Genomic DNA, 18,837 nt, shown 5'->3' on the forward strand with positions numbered 1-18,837 from the left:
AGGCCCTGGCTAGTGGTTAGAGCATCGGCCGAGCACTAAAGGGTCATGGTTTGATCCAATCAAGGGAACGTACCTCAGTGCAGGTTCGATCCCTGGCTGAAGGCAACCAAATCAATGTGTCTCTCTCACATCGATGTTCCTCTCTCTCTCTATCTCTATTTCTCTCTCTCCTTCTCCCTCTATCCCTCCCTAAATGAAAAAAATATCCTTGCATGAAGATTAAAAATAAAAAAAGTTTAAAAAATATTTGGAAAAAAATATGCCACGTGGCTGCTGACGTGCGCTATGTAGTTAGGCCTATGAGGGTTGTATCTGTACTGAACATGTACAGACTTTTTTCCTTGTCATTATTCCCTAAACAATACAGCATAACAATTATTTACAGAGCACTTCGGGGTCTTAGGTCCTACAAGTAATCTACAGAGGACTTAAAGTCTTCGAGAGGATGTGCGTAGTTTAGATGCAAATGCCCCACACTTTATATAACAGCTTGAGCATCTTCAGCCGATCCCCAGGATCGGGCCTAAACCGGCAGTCGGACATCCCATGAGGGGTCTCGGATTGGAGAGGGTGCAGGCTGGGCTGAGGGGACCCCCCGCCCGTGCATGAATTTTGTGCACCAGGCCTCTAGTTAAGAAATAAAAGGAAAGAATGAAATATTTAACTTGCCTTTCCTGTACAAACTGCATTTCAGGATAACCAAGGAATAGTTCCTTACTAAAGAATTCCAGTTAATACATGAATGAGAGAATGAGAAAAAACCATTTTGCAACCCCTAGTGAAATACTGGATTAAGGCAACAATCAGCAATGGATACTAAAATCATTAGGTAAAAGAAAGATGAAGAACTTTATAAGAGGAATCAAGCTGCCGCCACCTGAACCCACTTATTCATCTTAGTACCAGTGAAAGTGATGTGTTTCCAGATGCAGCTTGTAAGGAAGTAATACAACATACTCTATGAAATATTCTTGTCTAGAACCCTAAAACTGAATACAATTATGTCTATAGATTCAACTACCAACTTATAAGACAAAGAGGAGATAAAGAAACAAGTTAACTGACACCATGAGGAAGCAATAGGAAAATCCAGATTATGAAATACTAGAGGCCTGGTGCACTAGAAGTCCAGTGGGGTCCTTTGGCCTAGCCTGTGGGATCAGGCTGAAACCAGCTCTCCGACATCCCCCAAGGGGTCCCGATTGCGAGAGGGCGCAGGCCAGGCTGAGGGACCACATCGGTGCACGATCAGGGCCGGGGAGAGACACAGGTTGGCCAGCCGGGGAGGGACCTCGGGAAGGCTGCAGGGCGTGTCCGGCCCGTCCCAATCTGCCAGACCCCAGCAGCAAGCTAACCTACCAGTCAGAGCGTCAACCCCCTGGTGATCAGTGCACATAATAGCAACTGGTCAACGGGTCAACTATCTGCCCTCTGGTGATTAGTACACATCATAGTGAGGAGTTGAGCAGCCTTAACGTATCATTAGCATACTACTCTTTGATTGGTTGAACGAATGACTAGATGACCGGTCACTTAGCATATTAGGCCTGTATTATATAGGATTTTACAGGACAAACAACCTGATTCTCCAACAAACTGATGGCATTAAAAAAAGAGAATCAAAGCGGCAAGAGACATAACTACAAAGTGCAATATATAGATACTGTTGGAACTTGGTTTGAAAATCTAACTTGAAAAAAACATTTTTTAGATAATTGAGGAAACCTAAAAATGGACTGGGCTTTAGATGACATTAAGGAATTTTTTATTATTCTCTTTGGGATAACTTCATAGTGATTACATAAAAACCAAAAATTCTAATCAGTTAGAAATGCATACTGAAACATTTTTAGTGAAATGGTATACCTCTGATTTGTTTAAAATACTCAAAAAATTTGTGAGGGGGAAGAGAGGAAAGATGAAAAATTCAGCAAAATTATCATTACTGAAGCTGGATGATAGATATATGGGATTCTATTTTACTATTCTCCTTACTTTTGACATATTTGAGAACTTCCATTATAAATAAATTAGGAGGTACTGTCCCTAGGGAAGGTAACATGGTACAAATTGGAAACATCTGGCCCCAAGGGTTTCACATAAGGGATTGTAAAGCTGTAGTTCTACAAATCCAAAAATGTTTCAGGCTTCTGTGTGTTTCAAGAACTTTACATATCCACTAAGCCTACAGCATAATCCCACAAATAGGCTAACTGAATGAATTAACAATTACACCAGCTAATTTAAAAATTATTTTTTTTAAAATAGCTTTGAAAACAAATGAGTTTAGAAAAATGGAGGTAGAGTAGGAGGAAGCTGCACGAACATGCTCCCAGGAACAAGCTAATTACAACTGAAATACGGAAAGGCTTCTGGAATAATCAACGGAAAACTCACAGGAGAGAACCCTGATACCCAAGGACCAAAGGTGGAGACTGCATAGAGCAGTGATAGCGAACCTATGACACGCGTGTCGGAGGTGACACGTGAACTCATTTTTTTGGTTGATTTTTCTTTGTTAAATGGCATTTAAATATATAAAATAAATATCAAAAATATAAATCTTTGTTTTACTATGGTTGCAAATATCAAAACATTTCTATATGTGACACGGCACCAGAGTTAAGTTAGGGTTTTTCAAAATGCTGACACGCCAAGTTCAAAAGGTTCGCCATCACTGGCATAGAGACTGGTAGGAGGGATATCTCAGCTGGGTGGGGGGGGGGGGGGGGAAGCCACTGAGAATTCTGGGTTCTAATCCCAAAGCTGGGCTCCCCAGCAGAGAGCACCAAATCTGAGGGTACCCACATAACATCTAGCTGTGAAAAGCAGTGGGGTGCTGTCTGCCAGGGAGTGGCAACTGAAAGTTTGGTACCCTCTTAAAGGGCCAGTGCACAAAATTCCCTGTGGAGCTACCCAACTTGTGCTCTGGCAGAGGGAGAATGAAGTGGACTGGAGCTGTGAGAGCAGAACCCAGGACTGGGGACTTGGGGGACAGAGCTCAGAAGGCAGACACCCCAAGTTTCCTGGGCTGAGTCATTACCTCACACAGCGGAGGACATCTTTCCCACATAGACATCTGCCTTGCAGTGGTCAGCAAACTGCGGCTCGCGAGCCACATGCAGCTCTTTGGCCCCTTGAGTGTGGCTCTTCCACAAAATACCAACTTCTGCGCATGGGCCACAAAGTTTCAATCGCACTGTACGTGCGCGCCTGTACATGGTATTTTGTGGAAGAGCCACACTCAAGGGGCCAAAGAGCCCCATGTGGTTCAGGAGCCGAAGTTTTCCGCCCCCGCCCCCCTTTGTAAAAAACCCTTTGCCCCAGGGCCCATTTAGGAAAATTAAAAGTAGCCAATAACCTTCCAATCAGAAGCAACTGCCCATCCTGCTGAAAAAACTCTCACTACACCTGAGGACGATTGCCTGGGGGTAATTCAAGTCAGAATCCTATTAGTCTGTAGACAAGAGGCAGTCTCTGGAGGCTTTGAGTCTTTGTCTGGTCCAATTACTCCGAAACAGCCTTTACCACTGTCCTGCACTAGAGATTGAGAGGTGTAGAGGATCTACCTAATACATAGTCACAAACCCAAACAGACAACCAAAATGAGGAAACAAAGAAACAAACCCCATATGAAAGAACTAAAGAATTCTCCAGAAGAAAAGATAAATGAAGCAGAGATAAGAAATTTATCTGAAACAGAGTTCAGAGTAATGATGTTAAAAATGCTCAACAGTATAAAAAAAGATATAGTAACTATGAAAAAATAATAGTCTGAGATAAAGAATGGCATAACACAAATAAAGAACACATTGGAAGGAATACACAGCAGATTAGGAGGAGCTGAGGATTGAATCAGTGAATTAGAAGACAGAGTTGAAAATATCACTCAATTAGAGAACCAAAAAGAAAAAACAATTAAAAAACAGGAGGACAATTTAAGGGAGCTGTGGGACAATGTGAAACGTAACAATATTAGAATAGCAGGTGTGCCAGAAGAGGCAGAAAGGGAGAAAGGAATAGAGAAGGTGTTTGAAGAATTATGGTAGAAAACTCCCCTAACCTGGTAAAGGAAAAAGTCACACAAGATCAAGAGGCACAGAGAACCTCAAACAAGAAGAACCCAAACAGGTCCACACCCAGACACATCATAATTAAAATGCCAAAAATTAAAGACAAAGAGAGAATCTTAAAGGCAGCAAGAGAAAAGAAAACTGCTACCTACAAAGGAGTTCCCATAAGGCTGACACGTGATTTCTCATCAGAAACTCTACAGGTCAGAAGGGAATGGCATGAAGTACTCAAGATAATAGAAAGCAAGGATCTGAGACTAAGATTACTATATCCAGCAAGGCTATCATTCAAAATAGATGGTCAAATAAAGAGTTTCCCAGACAAAAAAAGGCTAAAAGGAATTCATCACCACCAAGCCTGCATTACAAGAGATGCTAAAGAGGTTGCTGTAAGGGATTGCTGAGAAGAAGAAACAGAGAGAGAAACCTAGCCATACAGAATTAAAATGGCTATAAATAAGTACCTCTCAATAATAACCCTAAATGTAAATGAATTAAATGCTCCAATCAAAAGGTGTAGGGTAGCTGAATGGATAAAAAAAAAACATGACCCAACTATATGCTGTCTACAAGAGACCCACCTCAAAACAAAAGACACACACAGGATGAAAATGAAGGGATGGGAAAAAAATTTTCCATGCAAATGGAAAAGAAAAAAAAAGCTGGAGTAGCAATACTCATATCCGACAAAATAGACTTTAAAATGAAGGCCATCACAAGAGACAACAAAGGTCACTACATCATACTAAAGGGATCGATCCAACAAGAGGATATAACCCTGGTAAACATTAGGTGCACCTAAATATATAAAAAAAACTTCTTGAGGACTTTAACGGAGAGACAACAATACAATCATAGTTGGGGGCTTTAACACCCCTCTGACTTCCCTGGACAGATCTTCCAGACAAAAACTTAACAAGGAAACAGAGATTCTAAAGGACACACTGGATCAGATGGATTTAAGACATTTATAGAACATTTCACCCCAATGCAGCAGGATATACATTCTTCTTAGTCATTCACAAAAGTATGGAGTTTTCTCAAAAAAATTTAAAATGGAACTCCCATTTGTCCCAATAATCCCACTTCTAGGAATATATCCCAAGAGATGAGAAACACCAGTCAGAAAGAATATATGCACCCCTATGTTCATAGCAGCACAATTTACAATAGCTAAGATTTGGAAACAGCCTAGTGCCCATCAGCAGATGAGTGGATTAAAAAACTGTGGTACATCTACACAATGGAATACTATGCTGCAGTAAAAAAGAAGGAACTCTTACCATTTGCAACAGCATGGATGGACCTGGAGAGCATCATGCTAAGCAAAATAAGCCAGTCAGAGAAAGATAAATATCATATGATCTCACTCATTTGTGGCATATAATGAAAAACATAAGCTGATGAACAAAAATAGAACCAGAGGGGGAAAAAATATACTAGAATATAACAGAAGTAATCCTGTTATTTGCAGATTTTTAATATTTCCTACAACTTTTGTGACATCATACTATGTTAGTACAGTTTTGGTAATATTATTATACTTAAAATCCTTTTATTCTTGAAATGTTAATATTTATTGCATGTAATATTATTATATGTAAGACCATTTTTCTCAAATAATTGGTGTTTATTGCATGTAACATATTTAAAATCATTTTTCTTGAGCTATTAACGTTTATTGCATGTAACTATTATATTTAAGATCATTTTTCTTGAAATAAAAAAAACTGAAAAAAATAAATAAATGTTTAATTTTTTTAATATACATATTTTATTGATTTTTCACAGAGAAGAAGGGAGAGGGACAGAGAGTCAGAAACATCGATGAAAGAGATCGATCAGCTGCCTCCTGCACGCCCCCCACTGGGGATGTGCCCGCAACCAAGGCACATGCCTTGACCGGAATCAAACCTGGGACCCTTGAGTCCACAGGCCAATGCTCTATCCACTGAGCCAAACCGGTTCGGCATGAGTTTAATTTTTGCCATGTCACAGATGTTCACTGTCGTTCACAAGTATGCTGCAGTAAGAATGTGTGCAAGGCTAATGAAAATTCCATCACAGACACTAAAACACAATTAAAATATTGTAAAAGCAGGCCAATACTTTCAGATCCTAGGAACACTTAAATTGATTCTTTACTACCTTTTATTTCAAAAGGTGTTACCAGCAACCAGCTCGTTTTGTCTTCAGAGCATTACTATCATAAATAATTGCCAACATAACCTGTGCTCCAAAACTTGATAGGCCCAAAGCAAAGGCTTCCACTTCAATCCACATGAACAGAACCACTACCCATGATATGAAACATATATTATATTGTAGCAGAGTTCTATAATTTTTATAACCTGTAAAATACTCAATATAGAAAGGTTTCCTATCAGTTCTCCCAAGAATTCAACTAGACAATTTATAGTAAGGATTTACTTCTTTTTCTAAATGTGTTAATTCTGAAATCATGACATCTGATTCCAAGTGCTAAGACTTCTTGACTGCCCTCCTTTGAATTCTTCAAGTATATTCAGCATATACTGTTATAATGGCTGCTCTAAATGAGAAAACAGTTGTTTCTAATCATGCAAATGTTACTTTAGACTATATATCTTCTAGTCATATACCTAAATATATGTGCATGTATGTGTACTTATTGCACATATTCATGTGAGTGTGTATTATGTAAACATACATATCACAATGCTATGTCATATATTCCCATATTATTGTTCTTCTGTTAAATAGCAGATGCACACTGTACAACGTAAATGACCTGCTTTTAAGAGATATGTAAGCTGCTTCCAGTTTTTTTATTACAAACAAAGCTGTGATGAAATTCCTTTCTCATAAATCTTTGTATTCATATCTGACTTCCTTAAAATAAAGTCTTAGATGTGGCCTTGATGAATCAAAGTGTATAAACACTTTTAATGATATTGAGAAACATCATCAAATTGTCCCTTCAGAAAGGGTGTGCCAATAAACACTCTAACAATATATGAGTGCACCCATTTTATCCAGTTCTTTATAATTTTTTAGATGTTTGCCAATTTGATGGGGAACAGTAACAACATATATTTAAATTTGTATCTTTTATTAACAAACTAGAGGCCCTGTGCACAAAAATTTGTGCACTCGGGGGGTCCCTCAGCCCAGCCTGTGCCCTCTCGCAGTCTGGGACCCCTCGGGGGATGTCCACCTGCTGGCTTAGGCCCGCTCCCTGGGGGATTGGGCCTAAGCTGGCAGTCAGACATCCCTCTGGCAGCCCAGGAGCCCTCGGGGGATGTCCACTTGCCAATGGGGAGCAGGCCTAAGCTGTAATCGGACATCCTTAGCGCTGCTGAGGAGGCAGGAGAGGCTCCCGCCACCACCGCTGTGCTGGCAGCCGTCAGCCTGGCTTGTGGCTGAGCAGAGCTCCTTCTGTGGGAGCGCACTGACCACCAGGGGGCAATCCTGCATTGAGCGTCTGCCCCCTGGTGGTCAGTATGTGTCATAGTGACCAGTCATTCCCAGTTGTTCTGCAGTTAGGGTCAATTTGCATATTACCCTTTTATTATATAGGATGAGACCAAAAAAAATCATGTTTCTTGACTACTTGTGTTTCATCTTTTAAAAATCATGCTTTCATTGTTTCCTATATTTTTTTATTGAGGAATACCTCTCTTGCCTATTGGATTATAAAATTTCTTTATATGTAAAAATATTAATTTTTTTATCATATATATGTTGGGTCTGAGCCCCTCTGCCAGGGACTGGACCTTCTTGGACGCTGGGTATTCGACAGAGAAGCCATAAGAAGTTGTGGGTATATGAGAGAGTCTTTATTGTAGAAGCTAGTGGCCATGTAGCCATTGCTAACAAGGAGCCACTAGACAAAACAGTTCTTCAAAGCAAAGCCCCATACAGTAGCCACATAACGGCTGGCTATCAATAACAACAGGAGAATGAACATGCTGTAGTATATCCAGATGATGGAATACTACACAACGGCAAAAACGAACAGTTACATACATATATCAGCATGGTTCACTCTCAGATACTGAATGGAAAAAAATTCAGTATAATACATATGGTATGAAATGCACAATTATCAAAAATAAATATGTAGTGTTTAGAGTTTCCCAACAGTACATGCGAAGAGGGGTAATTAGGGCTTTATCTTGAAAAATGTTAAAACTACAAAAATTCAATTATTTTATAGCCTGCAAAATTTAGTCTTTTATTATAATTGGTGATTACTTTAAAAGGAAAGCATACCTTCACATCAACTCACTTGCAAAAAAGAGAATGAAAACCCAATTACAAATAAACTATTCAACAGTGGTAAAGTCAAGTCAAACATACCTATAAGTTCAGGTGGGCTTCTTTCATTAAACCGCTCACACAGACGAATGAATGTCTCGGTATTCTCAGTTGTAGGGCACTCACCATGTCTAGCAATATGAAAACACTTTTTTAAAAAAGAAATTACACATTTCAGCAAAAGGTTTCAATATTAAAGAAACCTAATATATGACTTACCCTTTACACTGAAGTTTTATATATTTGATTCCTTCTTTTTCTATGTCGTTTCTGTCATAGAACCTCGAAGTATTTGTCAAATCCACCAGCAAGCCCATTTTAACCTTATTAAGAAAAAAAAAGGGGACAGATTTACTAGTAACTGAATTTGTTCCAAAACAAGCTGACTAAATGGCAATACGCCAGTTCATCCATCCACACTGGGAGGTTTTATGCTCACTCTGCCAATGACCTATTAACAACATACGTATCACTTATCCAAGTCTTATTCAGGGCACTAGAACTTAGCAGGCAATACATGAAATAAATTAAACCCCAAACTAATGATGGAACATAAACATAAGCAAAACAGACTCCAATATCACAAAAGCCTACCTAAAAAACGCAAGCACTGATATAGTTTTCGGCATCCGCTGCTCCACCTATGATTTACTAGACAAGAGGCTAGTGCAAGGGATAACATCTATCTGAAACACACCCCAATCCAAACCCAGGCACATATCAGCCCAGCATTCCAAGCAATCATCACAGCAAACAGCTAAATTCTAAAGTGAGTATATAAGGTAAAAACTGTGTATGGCTGAAAGTCCCTTGTAAATCTTTTAAATAATCGGGGGGGGGGGGCGGGTGGGGGGGGGCGGACAGAACACATGGCCGTATCTGTGAATCTCTTTGACAACTTAATCTCTCAGGCAGTTTTTCTTTCTGCATTAAAACAGAAATCATTATTTCCTCTGTTGAGCACTAACTGGTGTAGTTGCACTCAGCCTGGCAAGATAGTCCCACTAAGAAATGTACACCTGAACTGAGCCAAGAAAAAAAGTTAATCATGCATCTTCCAACACATTCTGAAGCCTACATTCTCCAGAGAAAAATAACCTGTATTTGCTAAGTTGTTATTTTCCTCTCTTTTATTATTTCACTTATTCAGTACCTATTGTTGGATTTGCCTTATGGAAACTGGCCTACATGATTCCAATTCCATTGTTACAAGGGGGAAATAACAAAAACATTTCAATTTCACACATGACAAAATAGATAAAATTGTGTGCTTCTAAAATATGACTAGCTGCCATAATCCTTCAGAGGATATATACTGCCAAATACAAAGATTTAGACACCATATTACAGCTTCTCAGTGAGTTAGAATTAAAATCCATGATGTCTGTCTCCAGGTTCAAAATCAGAAGTGAATGTAAAGTGGGCTGAGCAAAAAATAATAAATTTTCTAAATATATAGGAATACTTTAGCCAAGAAAACTGAGAAAGTGTACTGTGTGACTTAATTGCCGAGCCACATATATATGTAGAAATGTGTGTTAAGATATCTGTGTGGATAATGTGTCTGTGTGTGAATGTATCTGAGTATATAACATATACACATACATATATTACACTAGAGGCCCGGTGCACAAAAATTTTTGCACTCGGGGGGGTGGGGGGGGAAGGGGGGGTCCCTCAGCCTGGCCTGTGCCCTCTCACAGTCTGGGACCCCTCAGGAGATAACGACCTGCTGGCTTAGGCCTGCTCCTGGGTGGCAGAGGGCAGGCCCAATCCCTAGGTGCAGCCCCTGGTCGGGCTCAGAGCAGGGCTGATTGGGGAGTTGGGGCGCCGCCCCCTGTCATGCACACAGCAGGGCGGATTGGGAGGTTGCGATGCCACCCTCAGTCACGCTCAGGGTAGGGCTGATTGGGGGGTTGGGGCACCGCCCCCTATCACACTCAAGGCAGGGTCAATGGGGAGGTTGCGGCGCCACCCCCTGTGATGCACAGAGCAGGGCCAATCAGGGGGTTGGGGCGCTGCCCCCTGTCACTCACAGAGCAGGGCCAATCAGGGGGTTGGGGCGCTGCCCCCTGTCACTCACAGAGCAGGGCCCATCAGGGGGGTTGGGGCTCCGTACCCTGTCACACACAGAGCAGGGCCCATCAGGGGGTTGAGGAACTCCCCCGTCACGCACAGAGTAGGGCCGATAGGGGAGTTGGGGCACCGCCCCCTGTCACACACAGAGCAGGGTGGATCAGGGGGTTGGGGCGCTGCACCCTGTCACACTCAGGGCAGGGCCAATGGGGAGGTTATGGCTCTACCCTGTCACACACAGAGCAAGGCCCGTGGAGGGGGGTTGGGGCGCCACCCTCTATCAGCCACAGAGCAGGGCCGATCAGGGGGATGGGGCGCCACCGCTGTCACACTCGGGGCAGAGCCGATGGAGAGGTTATGGCTCTACCCTGTCACACACAGAGCAGGGCCGATCAGGGGATTGGGGAGCTCCCCCCTATCAGGCACAGAGCAGGGCTGATCAGGGGGTTGGGGCGCCTTTCCCTGTCACGAACAGAGCAGGGCGGATAGGGAGGTTGTGGCCCCGCCCCCTGTCACACACAGAGCTGCAGGGCGATCAGGGGTTTTGGGCGCTGCCCCCTGTCACGCTGATCCTGGTGCCGGGAGCCTCGCTGCTCCGCTGATCCCGGTGCTAGGAGGCATATTACCCTTTTACTATATAGGATAGCAGCCTGGTGCATGGGTAGGGGCCGGCTGGTTTGCCCTGAAGGGTATCCTGGATCAGGGTGGGGGTCCCCACTGGGGTGCCTGGCCAGTCTGGGTGAGGAGCTGAGGGCTGTTTTCCGGGTGGCGAGTGACTAAAGCTCCCAACCGCTCCTTGTTTTCTTCTTCTTTTTTTTTTTTTATTCTGGGCCAGCTTTAGCTCTGAGGCCTCGCTGCTGAAAACATGGATACAATGTTTCGGTCCGGCTGGGTTTCAGTCCGCTGGTTTCTGGTGTTTTGTTTACCTTCTTATTTGCAACATAGTACATAGTTGCTTAGACTTGCAGTTGAGAGGCCGGCAAGTGAGGCGGGGAACGTTGGAGTCCGCAGCAAGCAAGCCTCATGCTCGCTTCAGTGCCTGGCTGCCGCCGCCATCTTGGCTGACAGTTAATTTGCATATACTCACTGATTAGCCAATGAAAAGGGTAGCGGTTGTACGCTAATTACCATGTTTCTCTTTTATTAGTGTAGATAGGCATATGAATTTTTCATAATAAATAATCCCAATCTATGAGTAAAGCTAATAGTATTATCTCATAGAATTATAAGGTTTAAATAAAGTCCTTACTTTGTGCCAAGCATTAGTCTACATTCCTTATTTTATTTACTAATTTCATTTACAAATGAGGAAACTAAAACATGAATATGTTATGTAACTTGACCACAAAGCTGTAATTGGCAAACCAGAATTCAAACCCAAGCTGGCTTCTAAACCCAGCTATTGCCTAGCTCACTGTCTAGGAAATAGTTAATGCTTTATAAATGTTAACTATGACTTTCAGTACAATTATTGATAATGAAAATAAAAATTAAAAGTTTATAAGCTAAAATAAAACATATAAACAAATATTCAAAACTACACCAAGAAAATTATGAGTAAAAAGTTTTCAAAATCTAAATGACGACTCTTGCCCTGGCCGGTATGGCTCAGTGGTAGAGTGTCAGTGCTAACAACAAAGGGTCACAAGTTCAATTCCCAGTCCAGGATGGGTACCTGGGTTGCAGATTCCTTCCCAGCCCTTGTCAGGGTGCATTCTGAAAATCAATGAAAAAATCAATGGAAAAAATATCCTTGGGTGAGGATTAACCAAATAAATAAGTTAAAAAATTGCCGAAACCGGTTTGGCTCAGTGGATAGAGCGTCGGCCTGTGGACTGAAAGGTCCCAGGTTCGATTCCGGTCAAGGGCATGTACCTAGGTTGCGGGCACATCCCTAGTGGGAGATGTGCAGGAGGCAGCTGATCGATGTTTCTCTCTCATCAATGTTTCTAACTCTCTATCTCTCTCCCTTCCTCTCTGTAAAAAATCAATAAAATATATTTTTAAAAAAATAGATAAGTACCTAGATAAATAGATATAGATAGATAGATGATAAAAATAAATAAATCGTGACTCTTCTATCCCATGATAAGAGCCTTGCACACAATGGGCACTAATATTTACTGAATGTACTAATATACAGCATACAATAATAGACTATCAAGAATATAAAATAGGAGAGTTATAAAGATTAATGTTATGAGTTGAATTACGTCCTCTAAAAAGATACATTCAAATCTTAACTCCCTAAGAATATGACTTTACTTGGAAAGTAGAGGCCTGGTGCACAAAAATCCGTGTAGTCAGGGGGTCTCTCAGCCCGGCCTGCGCCCTCTAGCAGTCCAGGACCCATCAGGGGATGTCCACCTGCCAACTTAGGCCCAATTCCCTGGGGAATTGGGCCTAAGCTGGCAGTCAGACATCCCTCTGGTAGCCCAGGAGTCCTCAGGGGATGTCTGACTGCGGCTTAGGCCCACTCCCTGCAGGGAGTGGACTTAAGCTGTCGGTGGACATCCTTAGTGCTGCAGAGGAGGAGGGAGAGGCTCCCGCCACCACCGCTGCACTTGCAGCCATCAGCCCGGCTTGTGGCTAAGCGGAGCTTCCCCTGCATTGAGTGTCTGCCCCCTGGTGCAGTGCACGTCATAGCAACCCGTTGTTCCCAGTCATTCCGACGTTAGGGTCAATTTGCATATTACCCTTTTATTAGATAGAAGAATAGAGTCTTTGCAAATATAATCAAGATGAAGTCATACTGAATCAGGGTGTCCCTATAAGAGAAAAGTGTGGACATAGAGACATACAGGAAGAATGTCAACAATGAAGCAAAGACAACTGAAGGAGCTGCAAGCCAAGAAATGCCAACAATTGCTGGCAATCACTAGAAGCTAGGAGAAAAGCATGAAAAAGAATCTCCCTCCAAGCCTCCACAAAGAATCAACCCTACCAACACTTAAATTTGGAACTTTTAGCATCCAAAACTGTGAGAGAATAAAGGTCTGTTTTTTTAAAGTAATTTTTTATTTTTCAATTGCAGTTGACATACAATATTAGTTTAAGGTATACAACCCGGTGATTAGACATTTACATAACTTATGAAGTGATTGCCCCAATAAATCTACTACCCATTCTGACACCACAGTTATATTATCATTGATTATATTCTTTATGCTTACTTTATATCCCCATGACTATTCTGTATCTACCAATTTATACTTCTTAATCCCTTTACCTTTTCACTGATCCCAACCCCCAAAATATTCTCCGTAACTATGAGACTGTTTCTGTTCTGCTTGTTTTTCAGATTCCACATGAAATCATCTGACATTTGTCTTTCTCTAACTTATTTCACTTAGCGTAATACCCTCTAGGCCCATCCATGTTGCAGATGGCAAAATTTCACTTTTTTATGGCTGAATCATATTCCATTGTATACATGCACCATTTCTTCTTTATCCATTCATTTATTGTTGGACACTTACGTTGCTTCCATATCTTGGTTATAGTTAATAATACTGCAATAAACATATTGATGTATATTTCTTTTCAATTTAGCATTTTTAGTTTCTTTGGGTAAATACCCAGAATTGAAGTTGCTGGGTCCTTCTTTGTCTCTTGTTATAGCCTTTGTTTCAAAGTCTATTTTGTCAGTATAAGTATTACTACCCCATCTTTTTATTTTGTTTCCATTTTCATAAAATACCTTTTTTCATCCCTTTACTTTCAATTTGTGTGTCTTTTGATCTGAATTGAGTCTCTAGTAGACATATGTAAGGGTCTTGTTTTTTTATCCATTCAGTCCCCATATGTCTTTTGATTGGAGCATTTAATCCATTTGCATTTAAAGTAATTGTTGATAAATATGTATTATTGCCATTTATTATCCATATTTTTTCTCCTTCCTCTAAAGAAAACCCTTTTAGCATTTCTTGTAATACTAGTTTGCTGGTAATAAACTCCTTTAGCTTTTTCTTGTCTGGGAAGTTCTTTATCTGTCCTTCTATAGCTTTGCTGAGTATAGTAATCTTGATTGTAGGTTCTTGATTTTCATCACTTTGAATATTTCATGCCACTCCCTTCTGGTCTGCAAAGTTTCTGCTGAGAAATCAGCTGACAGTCTTATGGGAGCTCTCTGGTAGGTAACTAACTGCTTTTCTCTTGCTGCTTTTACGATTTTCTGTTTGTCTTTAATCTAAAGTTCTGTTGTTTTAAGCCACCCAGTTTGTGATAACTTGTTACAGCAGTCCTAGAAAACTAATACAATCAGTATTGTGTCAGAATAACATAGAAAATTGCAATTTCATTTAGGAAAATAGTTTGGCACATTCTTGTAAAATCAACCATGCACTCAGCAATCATCTTCTTGGGTATTTGTCCCAGAAAAATGAAAACCATGTTCACACAAACACCTGTACATTAATGTTCATGGCAGCTTTATTCACAATACCCCACAAATGGAGACAACTCAAATTGGTTAAAAGATTATTTAACTATTCAACAGGAGAAAGGTTTAATAAATTCTGATACATCCATACAACTGAATAGTATTCAGCAATAAAAAGGAATAAACTTTTTATTGATACATGCAACAACTTGGATGGAACACAAGGGAATTATGTTTAGTGAAAAAAGTCAATCCCAAAAGATCACATACTGTTTTATTCCATTTATATAAAATTCTCAAAATGATCAAAATAGGGAAAACAATATGTGACTTTTGGGGATTGACATCTTATATAATTGTAGTATAATATCAAAAGCAGGAAATTGACATTGGTACAGAACCATTGAGCAGGTTGCAGATCTTATTTAGTTTTTACCAGTTTTTATATGCATTCATTTGTGAATATGTGTGTATTGTTCTTTGCAGTTTGATCCAACGTATAGATTCATGGTGGTGGTTGCAGAACTGTTGCAGACCCCCTTCCCACTCCCAACCTTGTATAGATAATAATTCTGTACCAATGTTGATTTCCTGCTTTTGATACTGTACAATTACATAGGATGTCACCAATGGGAATAAATGGGAGAAGGGTTCATAGATCTCTGTACAATTTTTGCAACTTCAAATAAAAAAGTTTTTTTTAAAGCCACTTGAAGAACAAGAGGAAGATAAAGTATATTAAATCAGTATAAAAAATGTTTTGTTTCTTACCTTCAAACTCTTTAGATAATTTGAGAGCATACTGGGATAAAACCGATTTTCTTCAGCAACTTGACTATCATATCTTGGTCCTAACATTGTCTTCAGAGGTAAGAATCTTCCTAAACAACATGAAGATGAGTAACAATTTTCATTTAAAAAAAAAAAAGGTCCAGGTTAAAACGCTCTAATTAGCAATTCTCAAAGTCACTTTCTTAAAATGTTTTAAATGAACTGTTCATGAAGCATTCTCAATGTAAACTATACTTTTAAAAGATACTGCCTTGGAACTTTTAAGGACAACATAAATTCTAGAAACTGACAAAGAAATGTAATAGAAAAAGAGAAATTACCAGGTTATAGAACTTCTATGAAGACTCTTAAGTTCTAAACCACTACATGAAAAAATTATTGCCTTAAAACCTTTAAAGATATGGTACTAGAAAATTGATAACAGAGCAAATTAAATCAGTTCTTTAAAATTCCTAATTATACCTTCTTTTTTGTTTAAATATATTTTATTGATTTTTTTACAGAGAGGAAGGGAGAGGGATAGAGAGTTAGAAACATCAATGAGAGAGAAACATTGATCAGCTGCCTCCTGCACACCCCCTACTGGGGATGTGCCCGCAACCAAGGTACATGCCCTTGACCGGAATCGAACCTGGGACCCTTTAGTCCGCAGGCTGACGCTCTATCCACTGAGCCAAACCGGTTAGAGCTATACCTTCTTAATATAAACTTGAAACTCTATCTTATGAAACTTATCCTACATCTAAGGATAAGGATCATCCTGAGAAGCATGCTAACCAAAATCATTCTCCAAACAACTATCAGTGATTATAATTCAGCAAGACTGACTGACCTTTTTGGCCTTTATTTCTGAATCACAATATAAGCATAGGAGAAGTCACCTTATATAAGCAATTTTTAAATCACCCATTTTAAAATTTTTATATGTTAAAACACAATAAAACAATAAGAATAAATATCTACCTAAACAACATCTGAGTAAAATCTTAACATCTGTCCAGAGGCTTTAACCTAAATTTCATAAAAAGATAACTTTAAAAAATTTTTATTTTCTATAAAACTTCTCACCAATAGCAGCTTTGGCCAGGTGGCTCAGTTGGTTAGAGTGTCATCCCATACCCCAAAAGGTTGTGGGTTTGATTCCGGGTCAGGGCACATACCTAGGTTGCGGGTTCAATCCCAGGCGCATGTACAGGAGGCAACCGATCGATATTTCTCTCTCACATCAATGTTTCTCTTCCTATCTCTCTCTCTCAAAAAAAAAATAAAATCAATAAAAACATATCCTCAGGGGAGGATTTAAAAAATCACCAATAATCTCCACATTGCTAAATCCAATGGTCAATTATCAGTTCTCAAATAAGCCGCTGGTGTGGCACAGTGGTTGAGCTTGGACCCATGAATCAGGAGACCACAGTTTGATTTCCGGTCAGGGCACATGCCCAGGTTGTGGGCTCAATCCCCATTAGGGGGTATGCAGGAGGCAGCCGATTGATGATTCTCTCTCATCATTGATGTTTCTATCTCTCTCTCCCTCTCCCTTCCTCTCTCTAAAATCAATTTTAAAAAAACATTTTTTTAAAAAGACAACGCAAATGACTGGTCACTTTTTAATTTAAGAGGGAGCTCATGAATCACTTTTTCATTGGCTTCCAGGACACTACATCCTCCTGGTTTTCCTAACTCTCTGGCCTCTCCTTCTCAGTCTCTTTTACTGGCTCCTCCTCATCTCCCTGGCCCCTCTATGTTTTGTCCAGGGCTCTGTCCTTGGACTTCTTTCTATCTACACTCACTCCCCTGACATCTTATCTAGTCTCATAGCTTTTAAAGCCACCAATGTGTTAATGTCCCACAAATGTGTATCTCCAGCCCAAACATCTCCCTTAACTCTAGTGATTATCAAACTGCCTACTTGATTTAGTCTATATTTGATGTCCTACAGACATCTCAGTCTTTTTATTTTTTTTTTTATTTTTTTTTCAGAGAGAGTGGAAGGGAGGAGGGGGGAGAGGGAAAGAGAAACATCGATGTGAGAGAGACACATTGATTGGCTGCCTCCCAAACGCACCCCAACCAGGCCAGGGATCAAGCCTGCAACCCAGGCATGTGCCCTCGACTGGAATCAAACCCGAGACCTTCAGTCCACAGGTCGACTCTAATCACTGAGCAAAACCAGCAGGGCCAGACATCTCAGTCTTGATATCCAAATGATATCTCAATATTCAAACACCAAAACCTGGTCCTCTCATGGTCCAGCAAATGGTAACACATTTTTTAGTAGCTCAGGCCAAAACCTTTAGAGCTATCCCTGACCTTGACTCTTCTCTTTCTAGCACATCCCATATCTAATCTTAGCAATTCCTATCACATCTTCAAAATACATCCAGAATCTGACCAACTTCTCACCACCTCTACCATTATTTCACCTAGATTATTATACTTCACTGAGTTATTTAACAGTGCCTATTAAGTACCAGGCATTGTTCTAGGTGCATGGAATACATTGGGGGGGGGGGGGGGGGGCAGACAAAAGTCCCTGATAGAGTTTACATTCTACTGGGAAATATAAACATAATAAGTTAATAATATGGTATGTTAGAAGATTCATGCCATTAGACCCTCTCCTCCAACTATCTATCTAGCAAACTTCCATTTTTTCAACATAATTCATGTATCAGCTCCTCTGGGAAGCCTTCCCTGATCCCTTTTTTCCTCCCCATCTCTTACCCAACCTCAAACAAAGAAACAGGTTCATTACCTCTGATATTCCATAATCTACACTAATAAAAGAGAAACATGCAAATTGGTGTCACTCCGCTACCCTTCCCATTGGCTAATCAGGGCGATATGCAAATTAACTGCCAGCCAAGATGGCGGCCGGCAGCCAGGCAGCTGAGAACAGGATGCTTGGTTGACCCAGCGATAGAGGAAATCAAGGTTCCCGCCTGCAGCTGCGGGGCTCTGAGCTCCTGAAGCAACAGCTCCAAAAGATACAATGTTTCAATTATAGAAGCTAAAAGATGGCGGTTAATTTGCATACTCAGGCTCCAAGCAGTAGAGCGAAGCCAAACAGCCCTGAAGCCGCAGAGCAGAGAGGCCTCACTGCCCGGGGATCAGCGGAGCCGAGAGCCCTCAGGGCCCCGGAATCAGCGGAGCCGAGAGAGTCCCAGCCCGGGATCAGCGGAGCCGAGAGCCTCCCGGCCCCCTGGATCAGCG

General features: G+C 40.7%; 1 protein-coding gene across 7 annotated transcripts in view; it reads right to left on the bottom strand.

Annotated features, from left to right (window-relative positions):
* RNGTT (RNA guanylyltransferase and 5'-phosphatase) overlaps nt 1-18,837 on the bottom strand; it is a 200,353-nt gene that overhangs the window by 175,545 nt on the left and 5,971 nt on the right. For 5 of the 7 annotated variants that reach the window (XM_023759335.1, XM_023759337.1, XM_006095368.3 and 2 more), the window contains exons 2-4: nt 15,601-15,710; nt 8,592-8,695; nt 8,415-8,503 (exon numbers count right to left, since the gene is read on the bottom strand). In XM_023759335.1, coding sequence (XP_023615103.1) covers nt 8,415-8,503; nt 8,592-8,695; nt 15,601-15,710 — 303 coding nt within the window. The remainder of the gene's footprint in view (nt 1-8,414; nt 8,504-8,591; nt 8,696-15,600; nt 15,711-18,837) is intronic. The other 2 variants (XM_023759339.1, XM_023759338.1) reach the window with 1 other exon arrangement.

Source organism: Myotis lucifugus, unplaced genomic scaffold (genome assembly GCF_000147115.1).
Source record: "Myotis lucifugus unplaced genomic scaffold, Myoluc2.0 scaffold_152, whole genome shotgun sequence".
Lineage (NCBI taxonomy): Eukaryota > Metazoa > Chordata > Mammalia > Chiroptera > Vespertilionidae > Myotis > Myotis lucifugus.